Source organism: Camellia sinensis, chromosome 15, assembly GCF_055761805.1.
Source record: "Camellia sinensis isolate YWXY chromosome 15, ASM5576180v1, whole genome shotgun sequence".
NCBI classification, from domain to species: Eukaryota; Viridiplantae; Streptophyta; class Magnoliopsida; order Ericales; family Theaceae; genus Camellia; species Camellia sinensis.
The window spans coordinates 143,584,795-143,610,204 of record NC_138975.1 but is presented as its reverse complement, the minus strand read 5'-3'; the positions used below and the strand labels follow the sequence as shown (position 1 = coordinate 143,610,204).

The following is a 25,410-nucleotide window of genomic DNA, read 5'->3' as shown; positions in this document are numbered from 1 at the left end:
TTTATTCCATTATAATATTATATGGTTTTTTTTTTTTGGGGGGGGGGGGGGGGTGGAGGGAGGGTATTCTCGTTCTCACAAGTAGGGTTGTTCATGGGTCGAGTCAGTTCAGGTTCATAGTTAACCTGTCACCCGAACCGACTATATCCGGTGGAAGATTTGGTTACCCGCATTCGACCAAAATAAGATTCAAAATTGACCGAATCAGCTGACCATTGGCTTCTTTGAAACCATCCGTTTATGTTTTTTTGGGTTCAGATCGGTCGGTTTGGGCGGGTGATTCAGGTATTTGAACAGTCCTATTCTCAAGTATGTTGTACATGATGAAATTCTGTTGTAGTTATAATAGAAATTAATGTCCAAAGTTTGAAAAGGTGTTATTGTGGCTCTTGTTGAGACAAAGTGATGTAGAACGCTATATATAAAGAGAAAAGAGAAGAGGACCACAACCTTAATACAAAAGGTTATAACTGATAGGTGCCGAAATGTACCCATTCAGGGCCCCTAAAATACATTTGTTAGTCCCTGAATTATTGTTACTTGATAGTTGTAATGAATTTGTATGTGTGTAGGTCATTCAGGCTTGTGAGATGAAATTAACCTTCAATTGAAGTATTTGAAACCCGAGACACAAGGTCTAACCCAATTTTAAAGGCTCAGATGATGTAAATAATTTGAATCAAGCAATAATCTTATACTTAATGTCAATGATCCCAAAAATTGAATAATACAATGCAAACCCTAGAAATAATAAGTCTAAGGAAAACTAATCAAAATAGGAAGTTAAATCCTATTATTATTTGCAAACTTAATCCTAATAAAATAAGAAATTAAATATTGCTAATATCTTAATTAACTATAAATATAAATATTAAAACACAAAATGACGAATAAGAATTTGGCCTCGAGTTCACTCTGAAACATTGAACTCTTCCATACCAGCGAATCAAGTACTTGGACAATGCCAATTGCCTGATCTTTGTTTCAGCGCAATGAATCCCTATGATTAAGCTGTTGAGGAGGTTCACCAAACATGAACTGAATGCATGGAGGAAATCTTCAACACCAATAAAATCAATTCTTTCGAACTTGAACAAGTAATCAATTGGTGGTGTATGAATAGGATTTAAGAAGTTTGAGTGCAACTTGAGGTTCAAAACTCTTCTTTTGGTAGGAGCGTTGTCTGTGTGAAAGCGACTTCTTAAACATCTGAATTTTCTTCCGAAAGAATTTCACTGTCCTCAGGTTGGAATGGCTTGATCAACAATTTCCACATGAACTTCACAAGCACTTCGAGGACTGTTTGAAATATTTCCTAAAACATGGGCCAACAATTTATTCAAAATTGGTTGTATTTGACGCTTCCCAAAATTGGTAGTTGAATTCAAAGGGCAAAATAATAATTTTGACCTCGAGGCTTCCCCTACAAGCTTCCCCCAAATAGTATGTACTTTTTGACTTTTTAACTTTTGGTCCTAGTTGGCTAAGGAAGTCTTCTAGTCCTATATAAAGCAATCTATTGCTTCTAATAAAATAACAATCATAATTTATATAATTTTTAGGGTATGAGCCTCTTTAGGGTTTGTGTGATGCAACCCAACCCTAGGTGTGATGCCTAAGAAATTCTAAGAGTGATTCCTAGTTTTCTTCATCTTTTTCTCTTTTCCTATTGCCTCTGTTCACAGATTACTGCTTCCAGCCCATAAACAGTCTTTTTTCTGTCACAAACTCTTGTTTCCTTCAGCCCAAACCATTCATAACTAAACCTTAACCACCCCTAGCTTTATTTCACTAAACCTAACCCTAGGTTAGCTTAAAACTTGCTTCAAACCTGCGTGTGCTACATCAAGTATTGGGCTAGTTTTATTTTTGACTAATTTTTTTTCGAGGCTGCTGGACCTCCTTTTTTGTTTTTTTTTTTTTGTGGGCTGAACTGGTTTGTATTTTAGGTTGGGTCTAGGCTGGGTTGGTTGGGCCTGAGGGAGTAGTATGTGATTGGGCTTAAATAAAGGAATAAGTGGGGTTGGTCTGAACTGGGTGTTTGGGCTCATTGGCTAAATCAATTGGCCAGTTTGGGGAATTGGGCTGATTTTTTTATTGGGCGTGGGTTGGGGTGTATGGGTAGCTGTTTGGATTTGTGGGGTGTTTAGCTGCTAGCATTGGGCTTGAGTAATAAAGGGCTAGTTGGGTTTTGGGCTAAAGTTGGATTTTAATAGTTTGGGTTCCATTATAAGATGGGCTAGCAAGGTTCTGAAAAGCGATTGCGGTCGCCATAACGGTGGCGGTGGCACGGTTGCAATTGCGGGGTGTAAAGGTCATAGCGTAACGGTTGCGGTAATCGGAACTGTGAATTTTTTTATTTTTTGCACAATTTGAAAAAAAACTTACCGATACGCATATTTTTTTTCCATAATCATATTTATTGGGTTTTAAAATAAATGTTGATCGATTTTTGTAAATTTTTAAATATGATCCAATTTATTTTATATTTTTAAATCACTATAAACCGAGTTTTTTACATTTTATTTTAATAATTAATGACTTTATATGTCATAAATTCATATTACGCTTGTGGAAAAAAAAAATTAATTGGACTTAGATGTATAAAATTATTTTTTTAATTATTATACTTTGAAAGCATATGTAAATTTTAACTTGAATAGTTTTAAAAAATAAATTATACATGCTAATGTAATCGTATAAAAAATAAATTATAAAGATTTTTTTTTTTTTTTTTGGTTGGCTTGGATCACTTGGATATTCATTCTCTTGTTGGATAATCTGTAAATAAAAATAAAATAAACTAATCAAAAAAAATTAACATGTATAAAATATGTATTAATATATAATTATAGGCGTTACGTTTTTTAGATATTTTATAAAAAATTCAATCACTAACTATTATATATAAAATAAAGAATGACAAAAGTAAAAGAATAAATAAGATCCTTAATATATATATATATATATATATTTATTTTAATCAAGCCAAATAGATAATGACCATACTTATTATTATTATTATTAAACAATATATAGATACACAAAAATAAAATGGTTCAGTAATAGCAGCCAAATAGAATAGCATAGGTTTTACAACTTCAACAAATTAATAACAGATTCTTCATCTTCCCTCTTCTCTCTCTCTCTATCTCCTACTCCATCTTTCCTCTTCTCTCTATATCTCTTTTCCCCAATTTTCAGCTTTTTTTCTTTTCTTGAAAGAAGCAGTTCGTAACTATTACGTAACGGTTACGGAACCATTATAGCTGCTATGGCAACCTGTACGAACGACACACCTGTGAATTTCAATCACACCGCAAAAGCGGGAGGAACGTGTGGTGCCTACTGCCCCAACCGTTACGTAACGCCGCATTTTGAAACCTAGGGTGTAACAGTGTCTAACGGTTGCGGCCGCTTTTTTAAACCTTGAGTGGGAGTGTTTTCAGGTCACGTTTAAGAGTTAAGAGTGACTTGTTGTCCTAGTCATCTTCTTAATTGATTGATCAGGGAGATCGGGGAGAAAACTCACCAATGATCGACGATGATGGCAAGGAGGCTAGACGCAACAATGATCAATGGTGAGGGTCGACGGCAATGGAGGTTTGTGAAGAGATCGAGGCTCTAACTAGATCTGGAATCACCAAATCCCTACAGCGTTGACTCTTTTGCAGCGGTGAAATGGATGGAGTAAATGACGATGATTGTGGAATAACCTACGGTCGATGAGAAGACTGCAATGATAATGATTCAAGGAACATTGTTGAAATAGGGCGATGGATATGCTAACTTTGATTTTAGCATTGATTGGACTATATTAGGTCGCTGCTTGAGATGGTGGTAGTTGGCAGCCGCAATGCGGGGAAGCTTGTGAATGACAGATCTAAAAAAATGAGTGCTTTTAGAAAGAGAAGAGAATGGTAATAAGATCTTAGGCTCTAATACCAAAATGATGTAGAACGCTATAAAGAAAGAAAAGATAGGAGGAGAGGGCCACAACCCTAACACAAACGGTCACAACCTTAAACTCAATATCAATAGTCCCTATACAGAATAATACCATGCAAACCTTATTATTTATAAGTCAAAGAAAACCTAATCAAATGGGAAATCGAATTCTATTAATATTTGAAAACTTAATCCTAATAAAATAAGAAATTAAATATTGCTAATATCCTAAATAAATATAATATGAAAACATAAAATTAGAAAATAAATAAAATCTCAAAGCCAACATTAACACTCTGTTTGGATCATGAGATCAGAAAAGAAAGTAAATGATTAGAGCTTCTCACCTTGGTGAGAAAAGAAAAGAAAAGAAAAGAAATTATTGTGGTTTCTCACATTCTTATTTGGATGGACAATCACTAATTATACATATGTCTTTTTATTTTATGTGTTTTGTATTTAGAGGGGCGCCGCATCGACGCCTGGTTGCGGTGAAAAATGGGCAAAGGTTTCCGCGCTTTTCTGGACGAGCGCGGGTAAAGAAGCTAGTCCAAGACTATAGGTTTAGGGTAGCCACTTGGAACATAGGAACCTTAACTGGTAAGACAATGGAATTGGTAGATGTTATGATTAGGAGGAGAGTTAGTATAGCTTGCATACAAGAAACTAAGTGGACGGGAGAGAAAGCTAGGGAAATTGAGAATACCGGTTTTAAACTATATTATAGTAGTAAGGATAGACGCAGGAATGGGGTAGAAATCATAATTGCCAAGGGTCTTGTGGAAAGTATAGTGGTGGTCACTAGGAAAGGAGATAGGATTATGCTAGTTAAACTAGTTATTGGAGGGAATATAGTGAACATTATTAGCGCATACGCCCCTCAAGTAGGGTTAGATGATCAGACTAAGAGGAATTTTTGGGAGCAAATGGATGAGATCTTACAGGAGATACTCGTAGGAGAGAACCTGGTTATAGGTGGAGATTTTAATGGCCATGTGGGCATAGATAAACTAGGTTATGAAAGGGTGTATGGTGGATACGGTTTTGGTGACAGAAATGAGGCTGGAGAGAGTATCTTAGATTTTGCGTTGGCTTCTGACTTGGTGGTGGCCAATACTATGTATAAGAAGAGGGAAGAGCATTTGATAACTTTTAAGAGTGGATTAGTTAAGAGTCAAATAGATTATTTCTTAGTGAGAAAAGTGGACCGCCTAAAATGCAATGATTGTAAGGTGATTCCTGGAGAGAGTCTGGTCTCTCAACATAGGATTTTGGTACTAGATTTATGTTTTAGAGGGCAATACCAAGCTAAGAAGGATGGTGGGCGTCGTAGGACAAGATGGTGGGACTTAAAAGGGGATAAACTAGAAATATTTAAGAATCGAATGGATAAGGAAGGTACTTGGGACTTAGAAGGTCATGCTAACACTATGTGGAACTCGATGGCCAATTATATGAGGAGAATCTCATGGGAAGTGCTTGGAGAGTCGAAAAGAACGGGACCCAGCTCTAGGGAAACTTGGTGGTGGAGGGAAGAGGTTCAAGCGGTAGTTAAGGCAAAATAAGAGTGCTTTAAAAAGTGACAGAAGGATAGAACTGAGGAAAACCTTAAGAGCTATAGATTGGCTAATAAGGAGGTCAAAAAAGTAGTGAGAGAGACCAAGTTGAAAGTATATGATGACCTATACACTAGACTAGATAGTAAGGAGGGAGAGAAGAGGGTATACAAACTTACTAAGATATGGGAGAGGAAAACAAGAGATTTTAATCAAGTATAGTGCATCAAGAGTGAGGATTCTAAGGTATTGGTGAAGGATGATGAGATTAAGGAAAGATGGAAGAATTATTTTGAGAAACTATTAAATAAGGAACATGGAGGTACGACAATAAGGGAAGAAATAGCCAGTAACACGATAAATCAAGACTATAGGTTCTATCGCAGGATTAGGAACTTTGAAGTGGAAATTGCACTTAAGAAGATGAAATCAAATAAGGCTTTAGGACCCGATGATATCCCTATTGAAACTTAGAAGTGTTTGGGTAAAAAAGGAGTTGGTTGGTTGACTGGGTTGTTTAGCAAAATTTTGTTGACTAGGAACATGCTAGATGAGTGGAGGAAGAGTATTTTAGTGCCAATCTATAAGAATAAAGGTAATGTCCAGAATTGTAACAACTATAGAGGAATCAAGCTAATGTGTCATATAATGAAAGTGTGGGAGAGAGTGACGGAACGCCGATTGCGAGATATAACAAAGGTGTCAGAGAACCAATTTGGGTTTATGCCTGGTAGGTCAACAATGGAAGCGATCTATCTTTTGAGGAGAATAATAGAAAAGTATAAAGAAAAGAAAAGAGACATTCATATGGTGTTTACCGACTTTGAGAAAACATATGACAGAGTGCCCCGGGATATAATATGGTAGGTGTTAGAGAAGAAAGGGGTGACAAAACGTTACATTGACGTGATTAGGGACGTGTATGAAGGGGTGGTGACCACTATTAGATCGCCAGCTGGAGAGACAAATGAATTTCCTATCACTGTAGGGTTACACTAAGGATCTACCTTAAGTCCTTATCTTTTTGCTTTAGTTATGGACGAGTTGACGATAAATATTCAGGATGACGTGCCATGGTGCATGCTTTTTGCAGACGATATTGTGCTAGTGGATGAGACTAGAGAAGGAGTTAACACAGAGTTAGAAATTTGGAAAAAAACTCTTGAATCTAAAGGATTCCGGATAAGCAGAACTAAGACAGAATACATGGAGTGTAAATTTAGTAACAGTAACAGTAACAATGAAAGCAGAGGAGAAGTGAAGATTGAGAACCAAGAATTGCCTAAGAATGAACATTTTTGTTATTTAGGGTCGATTATCACAACAGCGGGAGAGATTGATGCAGATGTGGCCCATAGGATTAAGGCGGGATGGTGTAAGTGGAGAAGTGCGTCTGGGTTATTGTGCGATAAACGAATACCCACTAGACTAAAAGATAAGTTTTATAGAACGGCTATTAGACCAGCTATGTTGTATGGGACGGAGTGTTGGGCAACCAAGAAACAACATGTAGATAAAATGAGTGTGACTGAGATGAGAATGCTAAGGTGGATGTGTGGTAAGACTAGACAAGACAGGATTAGGAATGAGTGTATTCGGGAATGGGTAGGAGTAGCACCGATAGAAGATAAGTTGAGAGAGAATCGTTTGAGATGGTTTGGTCATATTCAACGGAGACCAACAGAGGCAGTAGTGAAGAGATGCGATACTGTAACGGTCGATGGAAGTGTTAGGGGACGGGGTAGGCCTAGATTAACGTTGACTAGTGTTTTAAATAGAGATATGAATCTACTTAATTTGACTAATGAAATGGCCTTTGAGAGGACCGCGTGGAGAAGAAGGATTCATGTAGCCGACCCCATTTGATGGAACTTAAGGCTTGGTTTTGGTTGGTTGGTTGGTTGGTTGGTTGGTTGGGATAATTTTGGTTTCTCACCAAATCTCACCACTTTTGGTAATTTGGTGTGATTTGTTTTTTTCACTATTTCTCTTCCTTTCTTATCATTACTCACCTCATTAATCATCCAAACAAGTTATGAGAAATCTCATTCTCCCCATTTCTTTTATTTTCTCACCAAACCCCTCAATCCAAACGAAGTGGAAGCGCTCACATTCCACATCAATAGGCTAACACAAAATGCATTGAGGCTTTGATTTTTAAGCGATACTTTTCAGAGGCTTGCACGCCACACTAAGGTTTTTGCCTTAGGTGCGCCTTGAATGCTTTTACCCATAAGCATGTAAGGAGTACGCATATGGAGAGCATGTCTTGGGCTCTTGTTAAACTTAGTCTCATAAATAGTTTAAACATTAAAAAAAAAAAAAAAAAAAAACCCTCTCTCATAACTATATTCCATAGAAGAAATTGAGTTTACGAACTTACCAACCAAGAAAAAACACAAAGCTAAGGTTCAAGTGAGAAGTTCAATAAATGAAACTAAGAATGTCTATTTAAAACTTCATTATCTGCAGTGAAACATTCAATGGCTTGAGGAGAAAGTATTTATGTTAGAATATTTATTCATATATTTGTAATTATCTGTTTTCTGATTCATGCCTTAGGGCTTCCCTTGTAAGTTATGTTTACTTAATTAATGTAAAAGGGAATGAATTGATATTCATTCACTAAGTTTTGATTTTACCTAAACAAACATGGTATCAAAGCCTAAACCCTAAACCCAGCTTCTTCTGCCACCATCCATCACCACTCTGGCAAAACCCATCTCCAGCCAACCCACCACCATCATTTTTCGGTCCCTCATTTAGCTATCTAGGGCTTACGCACGCGGCAGCAGGTCTTCCAGGCTCAGTCGACAGCCGTCTGAGGCCATCCAAGCCAAGACGACACTAGTCGGAGGTCACCCAGGACCGGACGACTTTCGCTAGGGCTTGTGCACGCAGCAACAAGCCTTCCAGGCTTAGCCGACTGTCGTCGGAGGCCATCCAGGCCAAGACGACGCTAGTCGGAGGTCCCCAGGACCAGATGCCTTCCGCCGGAGTTCACCCAGGACCAGACGACACCATTCGGCAGTTCGACTAGCTGTTTGCTTCTAGTTGGCAGTCCTTTTGTTCCTCTGGGCTCTCGCATGTCTCTTAATGGTCAGCAATCCCTTTGTTCAACTGGCTGTTTGCTTCTATTTTAGGTTTGGTATTGAAATACTGGTTTTGGTTCTGGTTCCAGTATTATTTTTTGATTTATTTTTGGGTCAATAGATGGCCCCAATAATTTGATTTTCATGCTTCCATAGTGGTCTGTGATTGTCGTTATTTGGTTGTTCTCTTTCTCCCATTGTGATTCCTGCTGGTTGTGGTTTAGATAAGTAGTATACTCAGATGGCCGAAATTACTAGTGAATCCACCACTCGTATCCAGCCACCTCAAGTGGAGAGCCTCATTATGCCTACTCAATCCGAAAACTACAATCCTAGCCTCAAAATTACCACCTCGCTATTTAATGGTCAGAATTGTCTAGCATGGTCGCAGAGTCTGACATTTTTTTTGAAGAGTAAGGGGAAGGTGGGTTATGTTAATGGAAGGGTTTAACCACCAGGTTCCAATGATCCTGGTTATGACTAATGAGAGATTATTAACTCCTTGATTATGGGGTGGCTTATTCATTCTATGGTTCCGAACATTGGTGAAGGCTACTTGTCTATGGAGACTACCCGAGATGTTTGGGAAGCTGTGGTTGTCACCTATTCTCGCAAAGGCAATTTTTCGCAGACCTTTGAGTTGCATCGTTCCATTGAGCGCTCAGTGCAGGGAGAGCAGACTGTTCTTCAGTACTTCACATTTCTTAACAATGGCTAGAAACGTCTTGATCATCTGCAGGACTATAAACCGGTTTGCACTATTGATTCCGTTGGCTACATGAAGTTTATTGCACAAGAGAGTCTTCAAGTTTCTGGAAGGTCTTAATCTGGAATTTGATCCGGTTCGAAGTCGTGTCATTAGCATGGATACTCTTCCCTCTCTTCAGGAGGCCTTTACTTACGTACAAAATGAGGAGAGTCGTCGTTCTGCTATGATGTCAGCTACTTCTCCAGAATGCTCTGTCTTACTTTCTGTTCCTCCTAGGGATGGGACCAGTCTGCCCCGTACTTCTCCTAATCCTTCTACAAAGGATACTCTGTTTTGTGATTACTACCACAAGCCACGACATACTCGTGAAACCTATTGGAAACTTCATGGGGCTCCATCTAGAGGTTGAGGTGATTGGTTTGGTTCTCGCGGAGGCCGGTCCGGCCAGTCTAGAGGACGTGGCTTTAATCCGCGGGCCCATCAGTCCAGTGCAATTGGCATACTTGATTCCACTCCAGCCCTGGTTGGCCTGTCCTCTGATGGGGTATCTGGCCTGTCTTCTTCTGAGTTTAAGGATGTCCTACATCACTTGTTGGACCGCCGGTCTTCTACCACTTCTCCAAATGCCTCCTCTTCTTTATTTACTCGATCAGGTAACTTAGCCTCTCTCCCCAGTACCTCAGATCATATGTCTGGGTCTTCTGATATTTTCTCCAACTATAAGCCCTCTTCAGGATATGACAAAGTTCGCATTGCAGATGGTACTATTTCTTCTGTCTTTGGGAAAAGTTTAATTCGTAACACTCCTACCCTTCCTCTCTCTTCAGTTTTACATATTCCCAATTTCTCTGTTAATCTTTTATCATTGAATCGTATTACTCAGGATTTGAATTGTAGTGTGACTTTTTTCCTTGATCATTGTCTTTTTCAAGACCTTATCACGAGGAGGACGATTGGCAGTGGTAGAGCAGAACATGGTCTCTATATCCTGGATCAGGCCAACAAGGTTGCTCATCATTCTATCCAGTCTCCAACCACCAAGGACGATTTATGGCTGTGGCATCGACGTCTTGGTCATCCCTCTTTTTCCCTACTTTAACATTTATTTCCTTTTGTTTTTACCAAAAATAATGTGTCTTTACTTTCAATGTGAGTCTTGTCAACTCGGTAAACAAACACGAGCTTCTTTTGCTCCCCGTATTAATAAAAGCGTAGTTCCTTTTTCTTTAATGCATTATGATGTTTGGGGTTCATCTCGTGTTGTGTCATTGAAAGGCCATAGATGGTTTGTCACGTTTATCAATGATTTTTCCCGTACTACTTGGGTGTATATCATGAAAGAAAAGAGTGAGGTTTTATCTGTGTTTCAAAATTTTCATAAAATGCTTTGTACTCAATTTGGGGGGGTTGTCCAAATCTTGCGTTCTGATAATGGGAGTGAATACATTGATTCAGGGTTAGAGAGATATTTTTCCACTCATGGCATTATCCATCAGACTTCTTGCACCGATACCCCGCAACAAAATGAGGTCGCGGAGCGTAAGAACTGTCATCTTCTTGACATGGCTCGGTGTATGTGTTTCTATGAATGTGCCTTAGTCCCATTGGGGCGAGGCCGTTCTCACCGCTGCATATTTCGTTAATCGTCTTCCTACCCTAGTATTGCATAAAAAGGCTCGTCTCCAAGTTCTCTTAGGGTCCGAGTCTCTGTTTTCCATTTCTCCTAAAATCTTTGGGTGTGCGTTTTGTTCACAATCATTCCCCTACTCGTGGTAAGTTGGACCCTCGCTTTCTCAAGTGTGTTTTCTTGGCTACTCCCCTACTCAAAAGGGATATAAATGTTATCATCCTCCTTCTCATAAGTGGTTTGTGTCCATGGATGTCACCTTCTTTGAGTCCCAGTCTTACTACTTGTCTTCTCCGGTGTCCCAGTCATCCCTTCAGGGGGAGCCTTGGTGTGAAGAGATTCCTCTTGTCCCTGTTGCTCCTATGGTGGAATCAGTTTCCTTCACCACCTATTGCTGAGACTATAGAATTTAATGCCACCAAGGACAGGGAAGGGCAAGTTTATGTCAGGGACAAAGACAGACAGAAAGTTACTTGGATACAAGAGACCACTTCTGCTCACCCATTGCTATCTCCTACTTCTGATATGAGTCCAGGTAACTTTGAACCTGTTGTTTTTCTTGAGTCTACTGATATTGTTATTCCTGACACTACTGATCTTGATATTCCTATTGCCAAGAGAAATGGTGTGAGATCTTGTACTCAATATCCCATCTCTAATTTTGTGTCATACTCTCATTTGTTGTCCTCATATAAAACCTTTGTGTCCAACATTTCTTCTGTGAGTATACTTAATCATTTTCAGGATGTTCTCACTACCTCTGAGTGAAAACTTACCATGATTGAGGAAATGAAAGCACTTCGTAAGAATGACACTTGGGAATTGACTGAGTTACCTAGGGGCAAACGAACCGTGGGATGCAAATTGGTGTATACCGTAAAGCATAAGGCAGATGGTTCAGTTGAGCATCATAAGGCTCGACTTTGTGGCAAATGGTTTTACTCAGACATATGGGGTGGACTATCAAGAGACATTTGCTCCAGTTCCGAAGATGAATTCTGTCAGGGTACTCTCCTCTCTTACAGCTAATTTGGATTGACCACTTCACTAGTTTGATGTGAAGAATGCTTTCCTCCATGGTGACCTAGAAGAAGAGGTGTATATGGACATTCCCCCTGGTTTTGAAGATCTTTAGACAAAGGGGAAGGTATGTTGACTTCGAAAGTCACTCTACGGTCACAAACAGTCTCCAAGGGCCTGGTTTGAGAGATTTACTCAAGCGATGGTGAAGTATGGTTTCGAACAAAGCCAGGTTGATCATACTCTGTTTGTTAAACATTCCTCCCATGGTAAGATGGCAACTCTCATTGTGTATGTGGATGGCATAGTGCTTACAGGGGGATGATGTTGAGGAAATTCCTCTGCTAAAGAAGTATTTGGCAAGTGAGTTTGAGATCAAAGACTTGGAAAATCTGAAATATTTTTTGGGTATTGAAGTTGCCAGATCCAAGGATGGGATTTTCATATGTCAGAAAAAATATGTCCTTGACCTGTTGAAAGAAGCAAGGATACTTGAAGGCAAAGCCTGTGATACTCCTCTAGAGTCTAACTAGAAATTGAGTGATGATATTAGAGGAGCAGCTGTTGATAGGGGGAGTTATTAACAGTTAGTGGGTAAACTCATTTACTTATCCCATTCTTGTCCTGATATCGCTATTGCAGTTAGTATAGTTAGCCAGTTCATGCATGCTCCTCATGCAATACACTTGAAGGCAGTTATGAGGATTCTGAGATACTTAAAATCTTCTCCTGGAAAGGGCCTTTATTTTTCCAAACACGATCATCTTAGTGTGGAAGCCTATACGGATGCAGATTGGACAGGATCGGTAACTGATAGGAGGTCTACTTCGGGGTATTGTACCTTTGTTGGAGGGAATCTGGTTACTTGGAGAAGTAAGAAACAGAATGTGGTTGCCAGGTTTAGTGCAGAAGCAGAGTTTAAAGCCATGGCACAAGGTGTGAGTGAGCTCTTGTGGATCAAGTTGTTGTTGAGTGATCTGGGGATAGATCAAACAGATTCCATGCGACTATATTGTGATAATAAAGCTGCCATCAACATAGTTCACAATCCAATTCAACATGACAGGACAAAACATGTTGAGATTGATCGTCACTTCATCAAGGAGAAACTCACTAGCGGCACAATATGTACTCCATTTGTGAAGTCTAGTGAACAACTCGCTGATATCCTTACAAAGGGGGCTGGGAATACACCATTTCATGATATTCTTTGCAAGCTGGGGATGAGAGATATCTTCGTACCAGCTTGAGGGGGAGTGTTAGAATATTTATTCATATATTTGTAATTATCTGTTTCCTGATTTCATGCCTTAGGGCTTCCCTTGTAAGTTATGTTTACTTAATTAATATAAAAGGGAATGAATTGATATTCATTCACTAAGTTTTGATTTTACCTAAACAAACAATTTACACCTATATATTTATTTTTTTTAATTATTTAAAAATATTTATGTGTACTACATATAAAAACACACAATTCGAAATGCTTACACCTTAACGCCTTCAGGCTTATGCCTCGCCTCATGAGGGGGAAAAAAATGAATGCAATGGTGATATCATCATTGACACATGATACCACCATCCAATAATGTGTTACCATGTAACCCCACAATGTATATTTGGCAATTACTAAATTTTTATGAAAAATGTAGTTACATCTTAAAAGTGGGGTTCACCATCCATACGTAGTTCTACTATTGCTTAGTAATACCACGTATCAATGATGACATAGTAACACAATGATATCGAATTTTTACTCATGAGAGATAAAACGCCTCGCGTTACACATTTGCTTTTTAAAACTTTGTTCATGTCTTAATCTTAGATGGCATTGCGAGTTGGTTGACCGTGGTGTCGATGGATAGCTGGCCTTAGTAAGAGCTGACAACGCTGCTTGACAATGCTCATGTGACAACCCCAGATAGATATGGTCCACACAATTAATTAGAGGCACATGGAAATAAGCAAAATCTACTACATTTTCATTAAAATCTATGGGCTCGGGGACTACAAACAACTCAAAAGGAAAGGATACAAGACAGTAGTGTTCGGGTTACCGCCCCCCGAAACACCAGAGTTTACTCACTAGACTAACTAGAGTCTGACATAGACTCCATAGACTTTGTGGAATCAGACTTTTTCTCATTAACTGATTCAGGTTCCATGAAGCAATTTTTTTCTCAAATTCACAATTTTGGTGCTAGCCTTCCATGACATCCATAATAAGCTTGGTGCAGTTGACAGAAGTTCCTTCCTTAATCATAAAGCTCTTTGCACCATTTCTAAAGTTCAATCGCTTGGCCTCCGCTTCGTAGTCAATCAATAAGTTAACCAGTGCTACCTTGCAAGCCTCATTCCCACTCGCATCTAAGTCTTTGATAGCTTGATTTGTCATCGTAAAAGTCTATTGGTCTCAACCCTAATGCATAAGTTGTTCGCACTAGACAGACATTAACGGCAAATCCTATGTTGACAAGGACTACGAGCACCCATTTGTCACGGTATTTCAAACAACACATAGATGTTTGTTATGGTTGGCTCCCTCTATAGGTAGATATTTGTCTGAAAATGAGATCACTGGGGTATTTTTGGTTGGCGTAAGTATGGACATGTGTTGGTCAAGTGTAGTGTTGATGGATAGCTTGGCCTTAGTTCCCTTTCTTATGTTTGGGGGGTTTTACAGCTCTACTTTGCAATTGGAGATCTTTTTCAAACAAAAACTTAGATATTATACTACATATTGTGCTGCGCTCTATCATTTATTTTGGGTGGAATTGAGCATTTTCAATTCATAAATCAATGAATAAATTGCTATTTAAGTTTTTATGTTCTTTTATTATTATTATTATTATTATTATGGCACTCGGGCAATAAATCCAAATTTAGATTTTCTTTGCCTAAAGATCCAAGCGCTAAAATATTATGTCCATAAGGACAACCTCCCGCGAAATGACCAAAGTACCCACTATACATATAAACATACAACACGTTATCTGTTCAAAACCAATTCTCAGAACCCTCTCTCTCTCTCTCAAACCCCTCCTCTATCCTCCTGATTTATCCCACCACCACCGTCGTAATGCGTCCCTACAACACCAATGAAGAGATCATTGCCTTTCTTGCCTCCGCCATCTCCAAAAAGATCGCCTTCAATCTCATGCGCTCCACCTATCTCACCACCAACCTTTGGGAAATCATCACTTAGAAAATATGAGGAGGAAGAACTCCGAAAATATGAGGAAGAAGGAATATATTTCTGTTATATTCAAAACTTCTTATCTTACAAGACCAAATGACACTCCTTATATAGGAGATATTACAAACATCATTATAACCCATTATATGCCACTTACATATTATATATTACCACTATCTACCACTATCATATTATATACATGCCACTATCTACCACCAACACCACTATCATATTCTAGACATGCCACTATCTACCACCAACACCACTATCGTATTCTAGACATGCCACTATCTTATTATATACATTAACACAAATTTTCAGCACTCCCCCTCAAGCTGGTTTGAAGATATCTTCCATAGCCAGCTTGCTAGTCAGCTTATCAAATTGCTTCTTGTGTAGTCCCTTCGTTAGCACATCAGCTAATTGTTCACCTGTTGGAAGGTAAGTCATACAGATTATGCCAGCATTGATTTTCTCCTTGATGAAATGTTTATCCACTTCTATATGTTTTGTGCGATCATGTAGAACTGGATTATGAGCTATAGATATAGCTGCTTTGTTGTCACAATAGACCTTCATAGGTGTCGGGTGAGAAAGCTTTAATTCTTCAAGAATTCTTTTAATCCACATTACTTCACAGATTCCATGGGCAACAGTTCTGAACTCTGCTTCTGCACTACTTCTAGCTACCACATTCTGTTTTTTACTCCGCCATGTAACTAGGTTCCCACCTGCAAAGGAGCAGTATCCGGATGTTGATCTCCTGTCTGTAACACTTCCTGCCCAGTCTGCATCTGTGTATACTTCAACTTGAAGATGTCTATGTTTCTTGAACAGTAAGCCTCTCCCTGGAGTTCCTTTCAAATATCTTAAGATCTTATAAACGGCCTCAAAGTGCTCTGCCCCTGGTGAGTGCATGAACTGACTTACCATGCTGACTGCAAAGGCAATATCAGGCCGCGTATGAGACAAGTAAATCAATTTCCCTACAAGTCGCTGATATTGTTCCCTCTCTTTGACTTCTTCAGCCTTAGCAGCTTGTAACTTCAAGTTAGGCTCGATCGGAGTCTCCACCATCTTACAACCAAGCATACCTGTTTCTCCAAGGAGATCAAGAACATATTTTCTCTGATTAACGAATATACCTTCCTTGGATCTTGCAAATTCCATTCCGAGGAAATACTTGAGGGCTCCCAGATCCTTAATGTGAAATTCTTTTGCGAGTTTCTCTTTGAGGGCTGCTAACTCTGCTTCATCATTACCAGTTAAAATGATGTCATCAACATAAACAATCAAAATTGCAATTTTACTGTCTTTTGAATGTTTATAAAATATTGTGTGATCTGCTTGACTCTGCGAGAAGCCACAACTAATAACTGCCTTCCCAAAGCGTTCAAACCACGCTCTTGGTAATTGTTTGAGTCCGTATAATGACTTGTTCAATCTGCATACTCTGTCGCTTCCAAGTCTCTGCTCAAATCCCGGCGGTAGGCTCATGAACACCTCCTCTTCAAGATCACCATTGAGAAATGCATTTTTAATATCAAGTTGATGTAGAGGCCAATCTGAATTTACTGCAAGAGATAACAGTACTCTGATGGAATTTATTTTAGCAACAGGAGCAAACGTCTCCTGATAGTCGATCCCATAAGTTTGAGTGAAGCCTTTAGCCACCAGTCTTGCCTTGTATCTCTCAACGCTTCCATCTGCGTTACATTTTATCGTAAACAACCATTTACACCCAACTGTTTTCTTGTCTTTGGGTAGATCAACTATCTCCCAAGTACCACTTCTCCTTAAAGCATTCATCTCCTCCATGACTGCTAATTTCTAATTCGGATCATCCAATGCTTCCTGTATATTCCTTGGAACAAACAAGTGTGAAATCCTAGATGTGAAAGCTCTATGGTTTTTAGACAGTCGTTGATAGGAGAGGTAATTTGCAATAGGATGTTTAATGCAATTTCGGACACCTTTCCTAATTGCTATAGGAACATCAAGGTCGGAAATAGAAGGAATAGGATTACCTAAAATTTCGATGCCAGAACTCGGGTGGACATTCGGGTCATACCAGAACTCGGGTGGACATTCGGGTCATTAGGATGGACATTCGGGTCATTATTCCTCAGATGAAATCGCTTCCTAGTATAAACCTGAAGCTCAGGATTTAGATCATTTTGTTGTACTTCTCCCCCTAAACAAGAATCTTCTTGACTAGGCACCATAGAACTTGGTTCTCCTAAGTGATCATTATCAGACAGATGTGGTTTTTGTGTAGGATAAATGACATTGGGGAGCGGGATAGAAATATCCCAAAAACGGTCTTCTACTCCACTTGTCTCCCCCTGAAGAGAAGTGTTGGGGAAATAGGATTTTGTTTCCACAAATGACACATCCATACTCACATGAAATTTCTTGGTTTGAGGATCGAAACACTTATACCCCTTTTTGTTTGAGGAATAACCCAAAAAAACACATTTTATAGCACGGGGGTCAAGTTTTGAACGAAATTGACTGGGAATGAACATAGGCAGTACATCCAAAAACTTTGGCGGGTAAATCAGAAAACAACCTCGTGTCAGGAAAAAAAGTTTTGAGACAATCAAAAGGTGTTTTGTATGTTAACACCTTTGTAGGCATCCTGTTTATCAAATAAGAGGCTGTTAAAATTGCTTCACCCCATAAATATTTAGGAACATGCATGTAAAACATTATAGCACGTGCTACTTCAAGTAGATGTTTATTTTTTCGTTCTGCAATGCCATTTTGTTGAGGGGTATCCCGACATGTAGATTGATGAAAAATCCCATTTTTTTCCAAAAACTCACCCAACTGCTCATTGAAATATTCTGTTCCATTATCAGAATGTAAAATACCAATTTTGGTTTGAAATTGGTTTTCAATCATATTGTAAAAATTTGTGAATAAATTTTTCACGTCAGATTTTTTATTCATCAAATAAATCCAACATAAGCGGGTATGGTCATCAATAAATGTAACAAACCATCTTTTACCAGAAAGAGTAGTGATTTTAGAAGGGCCCCAAACATCACTATGAATCAAATAAAAAGGTTTGGAAGCCTGGTAAGGTTTTGGCAAATAAGTAGAGCGATGAAATTTTGCAAAAATGCAACTTTCACAATGAAAAGAAGAACAATCAATCCCTTTAAATAATTATGGAAATAAATGTTTCAGATAAAGAAAACTAGGATGTCCTAGCCTATAGTGCCATAGCATTATTTTTTCTCGAACAGAGATTGAACTAGTACTATTAAAGCTCTGAGCTTTTTTATTACTAACAGGTACTTCATCAAAGTAGTAAAGACCTTCAAGCATCCTAGCACGCCCAATCATCATCCCCGAGTTCTGGTCCTGAAATTCACAATGGGATTCAAAAAATGTAACACGACAATTAGAATCCTTAGATAGTTTACTGACAGACAAAAGGTTACAGGCTAAGTTGAGGACTCTCAGTTAGTTTAATAAATCATTTTCCTGCAATAGGTGAAAAACTACCATCGGCTATTCTGATTTTGTCATGACCAAAACAAGGGAAATAGGTACTAAATAAATGGGAAAAACTAGTCATGTGATCGGAGGCACCGGAATCTATGATCCACGGAGAGAAGCTTAGGCAAGAGAAGGCTTTAGGATTTCTACCTGTTTGTGCCAACAAAACACTAGGAGTACCGGATGAGGAGTTGGATTTTATCAGCTTTAAGAGTTGATCAATCTGTTCTTTGTTGAAGGGACCTGAATCGGCTTCATTAGCGGTAGGAAAGCCACGATTCTTCTCTCCTTGTTTGCTGCTTTTCCAGTTGACAGGTTTGCCATGGATTACAACACGTTTCGCGTGTATGGCGAGGCTTGTTGCAAAAATCACACCAGACCCGTGGCTTATCATCAAACCTGCGCTGGTAATTTGCAGCCTTGTTGGCCGCAGCATCGCTAATTAAAGCAGAAATTTCAATTGATTCACCAGTACCTTTTTTCTTAAGCATGACGCTTCTTCGGCTCTCTTCCCTTCTGACTTCGGCAAATACTTCGCCAATGGATGGGAGAGGAGGTCTGCCAATAATTCTTCCTCGCACTTCATCGAACTCAATGTTGAGGCCGGCAAGAAACTTGTAAATACGGCTGTCTTCCACAGTTTTCTTGTGGTGGTTGCAGTCGTCAACCGATTTCCATTCGTATGTGTTGAAGATGTCAAGATCCTGCCACAACCTTTTCAACGAATTGAAATATTTGGTGACGGAATCATCTCCTTGACGAATCTCTCCCAACTTCAAAGTTAATTCGAAAACTTGAGATTGATTTCCTAGGTCAGAATACATCTGACTAACATTATCCCACAATTCTTGTGCAGTAGTATAGCACATGTAATTAGAGCTTATATCCTCCTCCATGGAATTGACCAACCATGTCATAACCATGGAGTTTTCATCGTCCCAACTGTCGAACAGCGGATCATTAACAGCAGGAGCCTTCTTGTCGCCAGTAATGTAACCGATCTTTCCTTGCCCACGGATATACATCCGGACAGATTGTGACCAGCGGAGAAAATTATCACCATTTAGGCGGATGGTGGTGATTTGGACAGAGTGAGAGTTGGACGTTTTCACCGGAATGGCAGCGGCAGGGGTTGAAGTGGTTTCGGACGTGACTTCCGACATGGCTATGACGGTTTTAGGGCTGCTGTGTTTTTTGTTGCTCTGATACCAACTTAGAAAATATGAGGAAGAAGAACTCCGAAAATATGAGGAAGAAGGAATATATTTCTGTTATATTCAAAACTTCTTATCTTACAAGACCAAATGACACTCCTTATATAGGAGATATTACAAACATCATTATAACACATTATATGCCACTTACATATTATATATTACCACTATCTACCACTATCATATTATATACATGCCACTATCTACCACCAACACCACTATCATATTCTAGACATGCCACTATCTACCACCAACACCACTATCATATTCTAGACATGCCACTATCTTATTATATACATTAACACAAATTTCCAGCATCATCTGTAGCAATCTCAACTTCTTTGATCTCAACATCACCACCGCTGCCGTCTCCATCATCGCCATCATCTCCTCACCACCACCTCCGTCAAACACAGAAGCGACAAGAGGGTGAGATCACAGAAGCGAGGACTGGAACGAGCTTTGGAAATGGAGGATTCGAGTCGAAGCCTCTCTCTCTCTCTCTCTCTCTCTAGAAAACCATAGCAGCGGATGATGACTGGAATCTGCATGCGGTGGCCCCATGCTACACCCCACGTCCTCCTCCACCACTTCAAATTCTCATACTTCATCAATATTTCAAGCACTAGATGATCCTAGATTTTGATTCTTTGTAAATCCATTTGAAGAAGCAAAGACTAGTAGTGTTGCAGACTTGGATGATCTTTTTAAACCCTTCTTTCCCAAATTATTACAACCACCACCTTCTCAAATTAAACCCTTCTCTTTACCACCCTTCTCTGTTCTTTGCAGATTTCAAGATTTGTTGAGTGTTGGGTTAGGGTTTTGCTTTGGGTTTCAATGGGGGGAGAGAGAGAGAGAGAGAGGGAGGGAGGGGTTGAGATGAACCATTGTGTGTTTTTTTATTATCGTAAAAATGTGAAGAGAGAATAAGAGAGAAAACAACTTCAACAGAGGCTTCTTTTGTTGCAATGTGACTTCAAGAAGCAATGGGTGTAAAGATACCCCAAGATAATGGGTGAAAACATCTTCAATGGTTCAACATTTTAGCTAACATTTTCAACAAATCATGCATTGGTGCACAAGGAGAGTCTTGGTTCAGCAGATAAGAAAGAAAGTGCATCTGGGAAAAAATTTCAACAGCTCATGGAATATGCTTTGTTAATTTCAACAAATAAATAAAAATTAAGTTTAGTAAATTTTGAAAAAATTTCAACAGATCATGGAATATTCTTTGTTAATTTCAACAAAAAAAGAAAAATTAAGTTTAGTAAATTTTAACAGATAAATTTTTTGATAATTTCAACAGATCATGGAAATATGCTCTATAAATTTCAACAAATTAAAAAAAATAAGTTCGGTAAATTTTAACAGATTTTTGAACAGATAAGTTGAAAAAGTTCAACAAATAAAACAATATTTAAACAGATAGTCAAAAAAATTAAACAGATAGGTTGATGATGATGATAATTTCATCGTCTTTATCTTTATCTTTTGTCGCTTTGTTCTCTAAAGTGTGCATTTGATTGAGTGGAATTGAGGGTGTAAATGTATCCTATTCACATCCTGCTTGATTCTCGTGTTGGGCACATACTATTAGTAAAAGGACTCCCATTCATAGATATCCAACCCACAAAGAGGGGTAGCATTCTCATTCTCATTCTCATTCTCATAGGAATCAATCAATGTTCAAATGTAGAAGAAAGTTAAAGTTACACATATGTTGAGCCAATAGTTGACTGTAAGTAAGTTAACCACTGAGATATTTGAATATATAAAAAAAATAATAAAATTTAGTAATACTTGATTTATAGCATCATTGAGTTAAAAATTGAATAACATACTTAAAAAATGAAGTTATGTTAAAGATTATTTGCTAAAAACTGATGTAACATAGTTATTTAAGGTTACATGAAAATAATCATGAATGCAATAATTTTAAAGGAACTTTGATTGTATTATTAGAACACTAAAATAACTAAATTAATTTTTAGAAATTAATTACTAAATATGCTCTTGCTTGGTTTTCTAAATATCCATTCAGTTCACTGGCATTTATTCTATAATATTACTATATTGGCACTGACTTCATATGGCTCATAGGCTCATAAATTATGTTATGTACTCAAGTATATGCTTCAGGTGTTGTGTGTTTAGGCGTTAAATGAAAATTCCCAAATTTATGGACATTGCGACAAGTCATAGTAGTTCCCAGTTCTTTCTTCCTTCCCTTAGGTATGCTGATGTTTTCGTCCAACGCATAAGCATGGTATTTCACCTATTTTGATGCAAAAATGTCATGGAAATAACATATTAATGAAGATATATACAATTATATGGTAAACGTAAATTTTCAAACATGCCTGTTGGGTGCATGTCTAACTAGAGTTGTTGGACAAAATTTGACACGAATACTCCCCACGTTTATTAGTGTTCAATGTTCATGTAACATAGTTAATGAGTGATATCTCAACCATGGTTCTAAATAGCGGTATTGGAATACAAATCAATATTGATTGCGGTGTAATGATATCGGGAGTATTGAGCATTATGTATTGGGAATCAGGCATTGAGGTTGTGAAATTTTAAAAAACATTCACAACCTTCTAAAACTCAAGGATACATAATTTTTGACTTTCTAAATTCTATTTGGTCACATTTACATCAATTGTTTTACCCCTTTACATCCATTAACAAGAAAACCATTAACAAATATTGGTGATTTTATTGAAATCCCACATTGCTGGGCTATTACAGCCTTGAAGCATTCCTCAGACTATAAAAGACTGGCTTCCTTCTATCTTTCAAAAGCAAAACTTTCTATCCCACAGTGGTGGGAGAACTAAGAAGGAAGTGTGCCACTAAGTATAAAAAAGAAACCCCAGATCTCCAGCTAAATAGTTGGAAGTTTGACAGCTGTTTTTGGCAAACCGGACCGGTTTGCTGATTGCTCCGCTTGTTTATCTGTTATTGGCCGGTTCGCATTGTGAACTGGCCAATTCACCTATGATTTTGGTTTTCATCTACTGGGCTGTAGCGGGCTCGGTGTGTCAAAATTCCAATACAAACCGTCCGGTTTGCTGTGAACCAGCTGGTATTTGGAACCATGATCCTCAACCCATATCAAAGGAAATTTCCAAAATCTTAGTCAAAATCTAATCCCATTGTCTCAAAATGTGATTGAGCCGTCTACTGTAATTTTAGCTTCCAAATTTATGACCTAATCCCATGCTTGGCCAAATATTGTTGCATTTCAAAACTAGGCCTTGATAACCAAATGCACCCATATTGTTTGGTGAGATAGGTGGGCTTCTCTCTCTCTCTCTCTCTCTCTCTCTCTCACACACACACACACACACGCACACACACACAACACAACACGAAAATTTGTAAAAAAATGTGAGACACGACTTGTAGGGTAACGGTAGATGCACAAAGTATATAATTTAATATATTTATTGCATGGCATATATATGAATATTTAATTAAAAGATAATAATTTTTTAAGTTTAAAGGAGGAGAATATATATATATGATTAAGTTATTTTTCTTTCATCATTAGATTCCAAGTCATTTTATTAAACTTGTAATGCGTTTTATGTGTGTTTATGTGATAGACATGTACTTTTGAAGTGTTTGAAGTGGGCCCAACAAAAGAAGTGGGTCCAAGTCTCTTTTTTTTTGCAAATAGTAGGACATGTTTGAGGGTGTGTCTGACACATGTCAGAAAGTGTTGGACAAATGTTGCGTCATGTTAGTATCTGCCACGCCACGCTACTCCACCTTAGAAGTGTATGTGCTTCTTAAGCTAGCCTAATGGGCTTCTCTTCTCTATTTTTAGTTCCATCTAATTTATGTGGGCTTTGGTTTGGTTTGGTATGCTAAGAAGAATCCATCTAACTTGAATCTGTGTAGTACTTGTGTTAGACTCTTGACAATGTGGTTATATGGGATGTGTCCAACACATCTAGTTGGACATGCACTTAACAAATATCATTAGTAGAGCTTTATGATGAAGCCATAGATAAGAATCTTACTCTATGCATAGAAAGTTTTCTGTTTTATTTTTGGGCAAAGAAAAGAACTTCGTTAATCTTTAAAAACAATTCTATGTTAGTTTGTAAACATAGAGTTGTTCAAATTTTTTACATGTCATAATTTACTGTACTTTCCTTGTTTGGTTTATTTTCAGGTCTTTCACTTCTTGAATATCCAGGATTGAAAGCCATAGATCCTGCTTATGCTGTGCCAGTTGATGTTGTAAATAGGATTTTCTTTGGCAGATGACCTAGTTGATAGACTATTTATATCAATATACTGACAGTGCTTAAATTGCTTATTATTATTATTATTATTATTATTATTATTATTATTATTATTATTATTTGTTGTGTTAAAATTGCGAAAACATTTTACATGAAAATATTGCACAAGCTTAGTTGATTTTTCACTGCCCTTGAATTGGGAGTTCATTTTCTAGCCCCCTAGGCCAAAGGAGATTTCACTCAGTAATTTATAAATGCATGGCAACTAGCCCAGGGAATGCATATAGAGGATGCCGTCGGATTACGAGGAGATGATATTTCGTCAGATAGATGGGGACGACATCAGTAGCTACAGACAATCCAGTGCACGTAAAATGTAAAAGTGAACAATGTTTACCCAAATATTTTGTAATATTGTAATGGATGTATTCACTTGCATCAGATGGAAAGTTTGGCAGGGAAGAAGTTGAATATGTTGCTCTCCAAAAGTTTTATGCTCATGTTAGTATTCTTACATAATGCATGAAGTTCTCGTTAAAGAAGACTTTAGAGAGGACAAGATGAATGCAACTGTACACCTATTTATAGAGTGTGACTTAAACCCCCGTCAATAGAGATGTCACCGGCAAGTTGACGTTTACCCCAACTGTTTTTGTAGCATTGAAATAGATATATTCACTTAAGATGGAAAGTTTGGCATGGAGGAAGCATAATTTGTTACTCTCCCAACTTCATGCCCGAGCTCAATGGTGAGAGGCTATTCGATCTCAATCTCATGCCGCCATCCAGTAGTCATTGAAGGGGGGATGATTAGGTGGGGTATTTTTTATAGCACTCTTTCTCATTGTAGTGTTGGTTTTCATTTTTTCTGTAGTTCCTCGCTATCTCTCTACCAAACCCTTCACTGTTTATTTTCTTTCTATGTGATTGGAGTTCATAGGCTAAGATTTCAATTATGAAGAATGCAGTGGATTCAAAGAAGAAGAGGTGGTGGAAGGCAAGTGATTGGAGTTTCTAGGCTAGGATATTTGTTATGGTGCTTGGGTTGGGTTCATAGGAAAAGGTGGTGGCAAGGGGAAGAAAGATGTTTAGCCGCGAGACATGAGAATAGGTGGTGGAGGGATAAGGACATGTTGAGTTCTCAATGGAAGAATGAGTACCTAATTACTGAATTAAAATAGGGAGAATTACAGAAAAATGAAATGTTGGATAATTATTGAATTAAAATAGGGAGGATTACACAAAAATGGAATGTGGGATAATTAATTATAAA

The 25,410-nt window shown here is 38.2% G+C and overlaps 1 protein-coding gene across 2 annotated transcripts in view; it reads left to right on the top strand.

Annotated features, from left to right (window-relative positions):
- Positions 1–24,610, top strand: part of LOC145788624 (geranylgeranyl transferase type-2 subunit beta 1-like) — a 51,199-nt gene extending 26,589 nt beyond the window's left edge. The window contains exon 10 of one of the 2 annotated variants that reach the window (XM_082909462.1): positions 24,065–24,610. In XM_082909462.1, coding sequence (XP_082765588.1) covers positions 24,065–24,159 — 95 coding nt within the window. In that variant the 3' untranslated portion in view covers positions 24,160–24,610. Of the gene's footprint in view, positions 1–20,199; positions 20,403–24,064 lie in introns of those variants that run through there. The other variant, XM_082909461.1, reaches the window with a different exon arrangement.
- Positions 24,611–25,410: the final 800 nt, after the last annotated feature.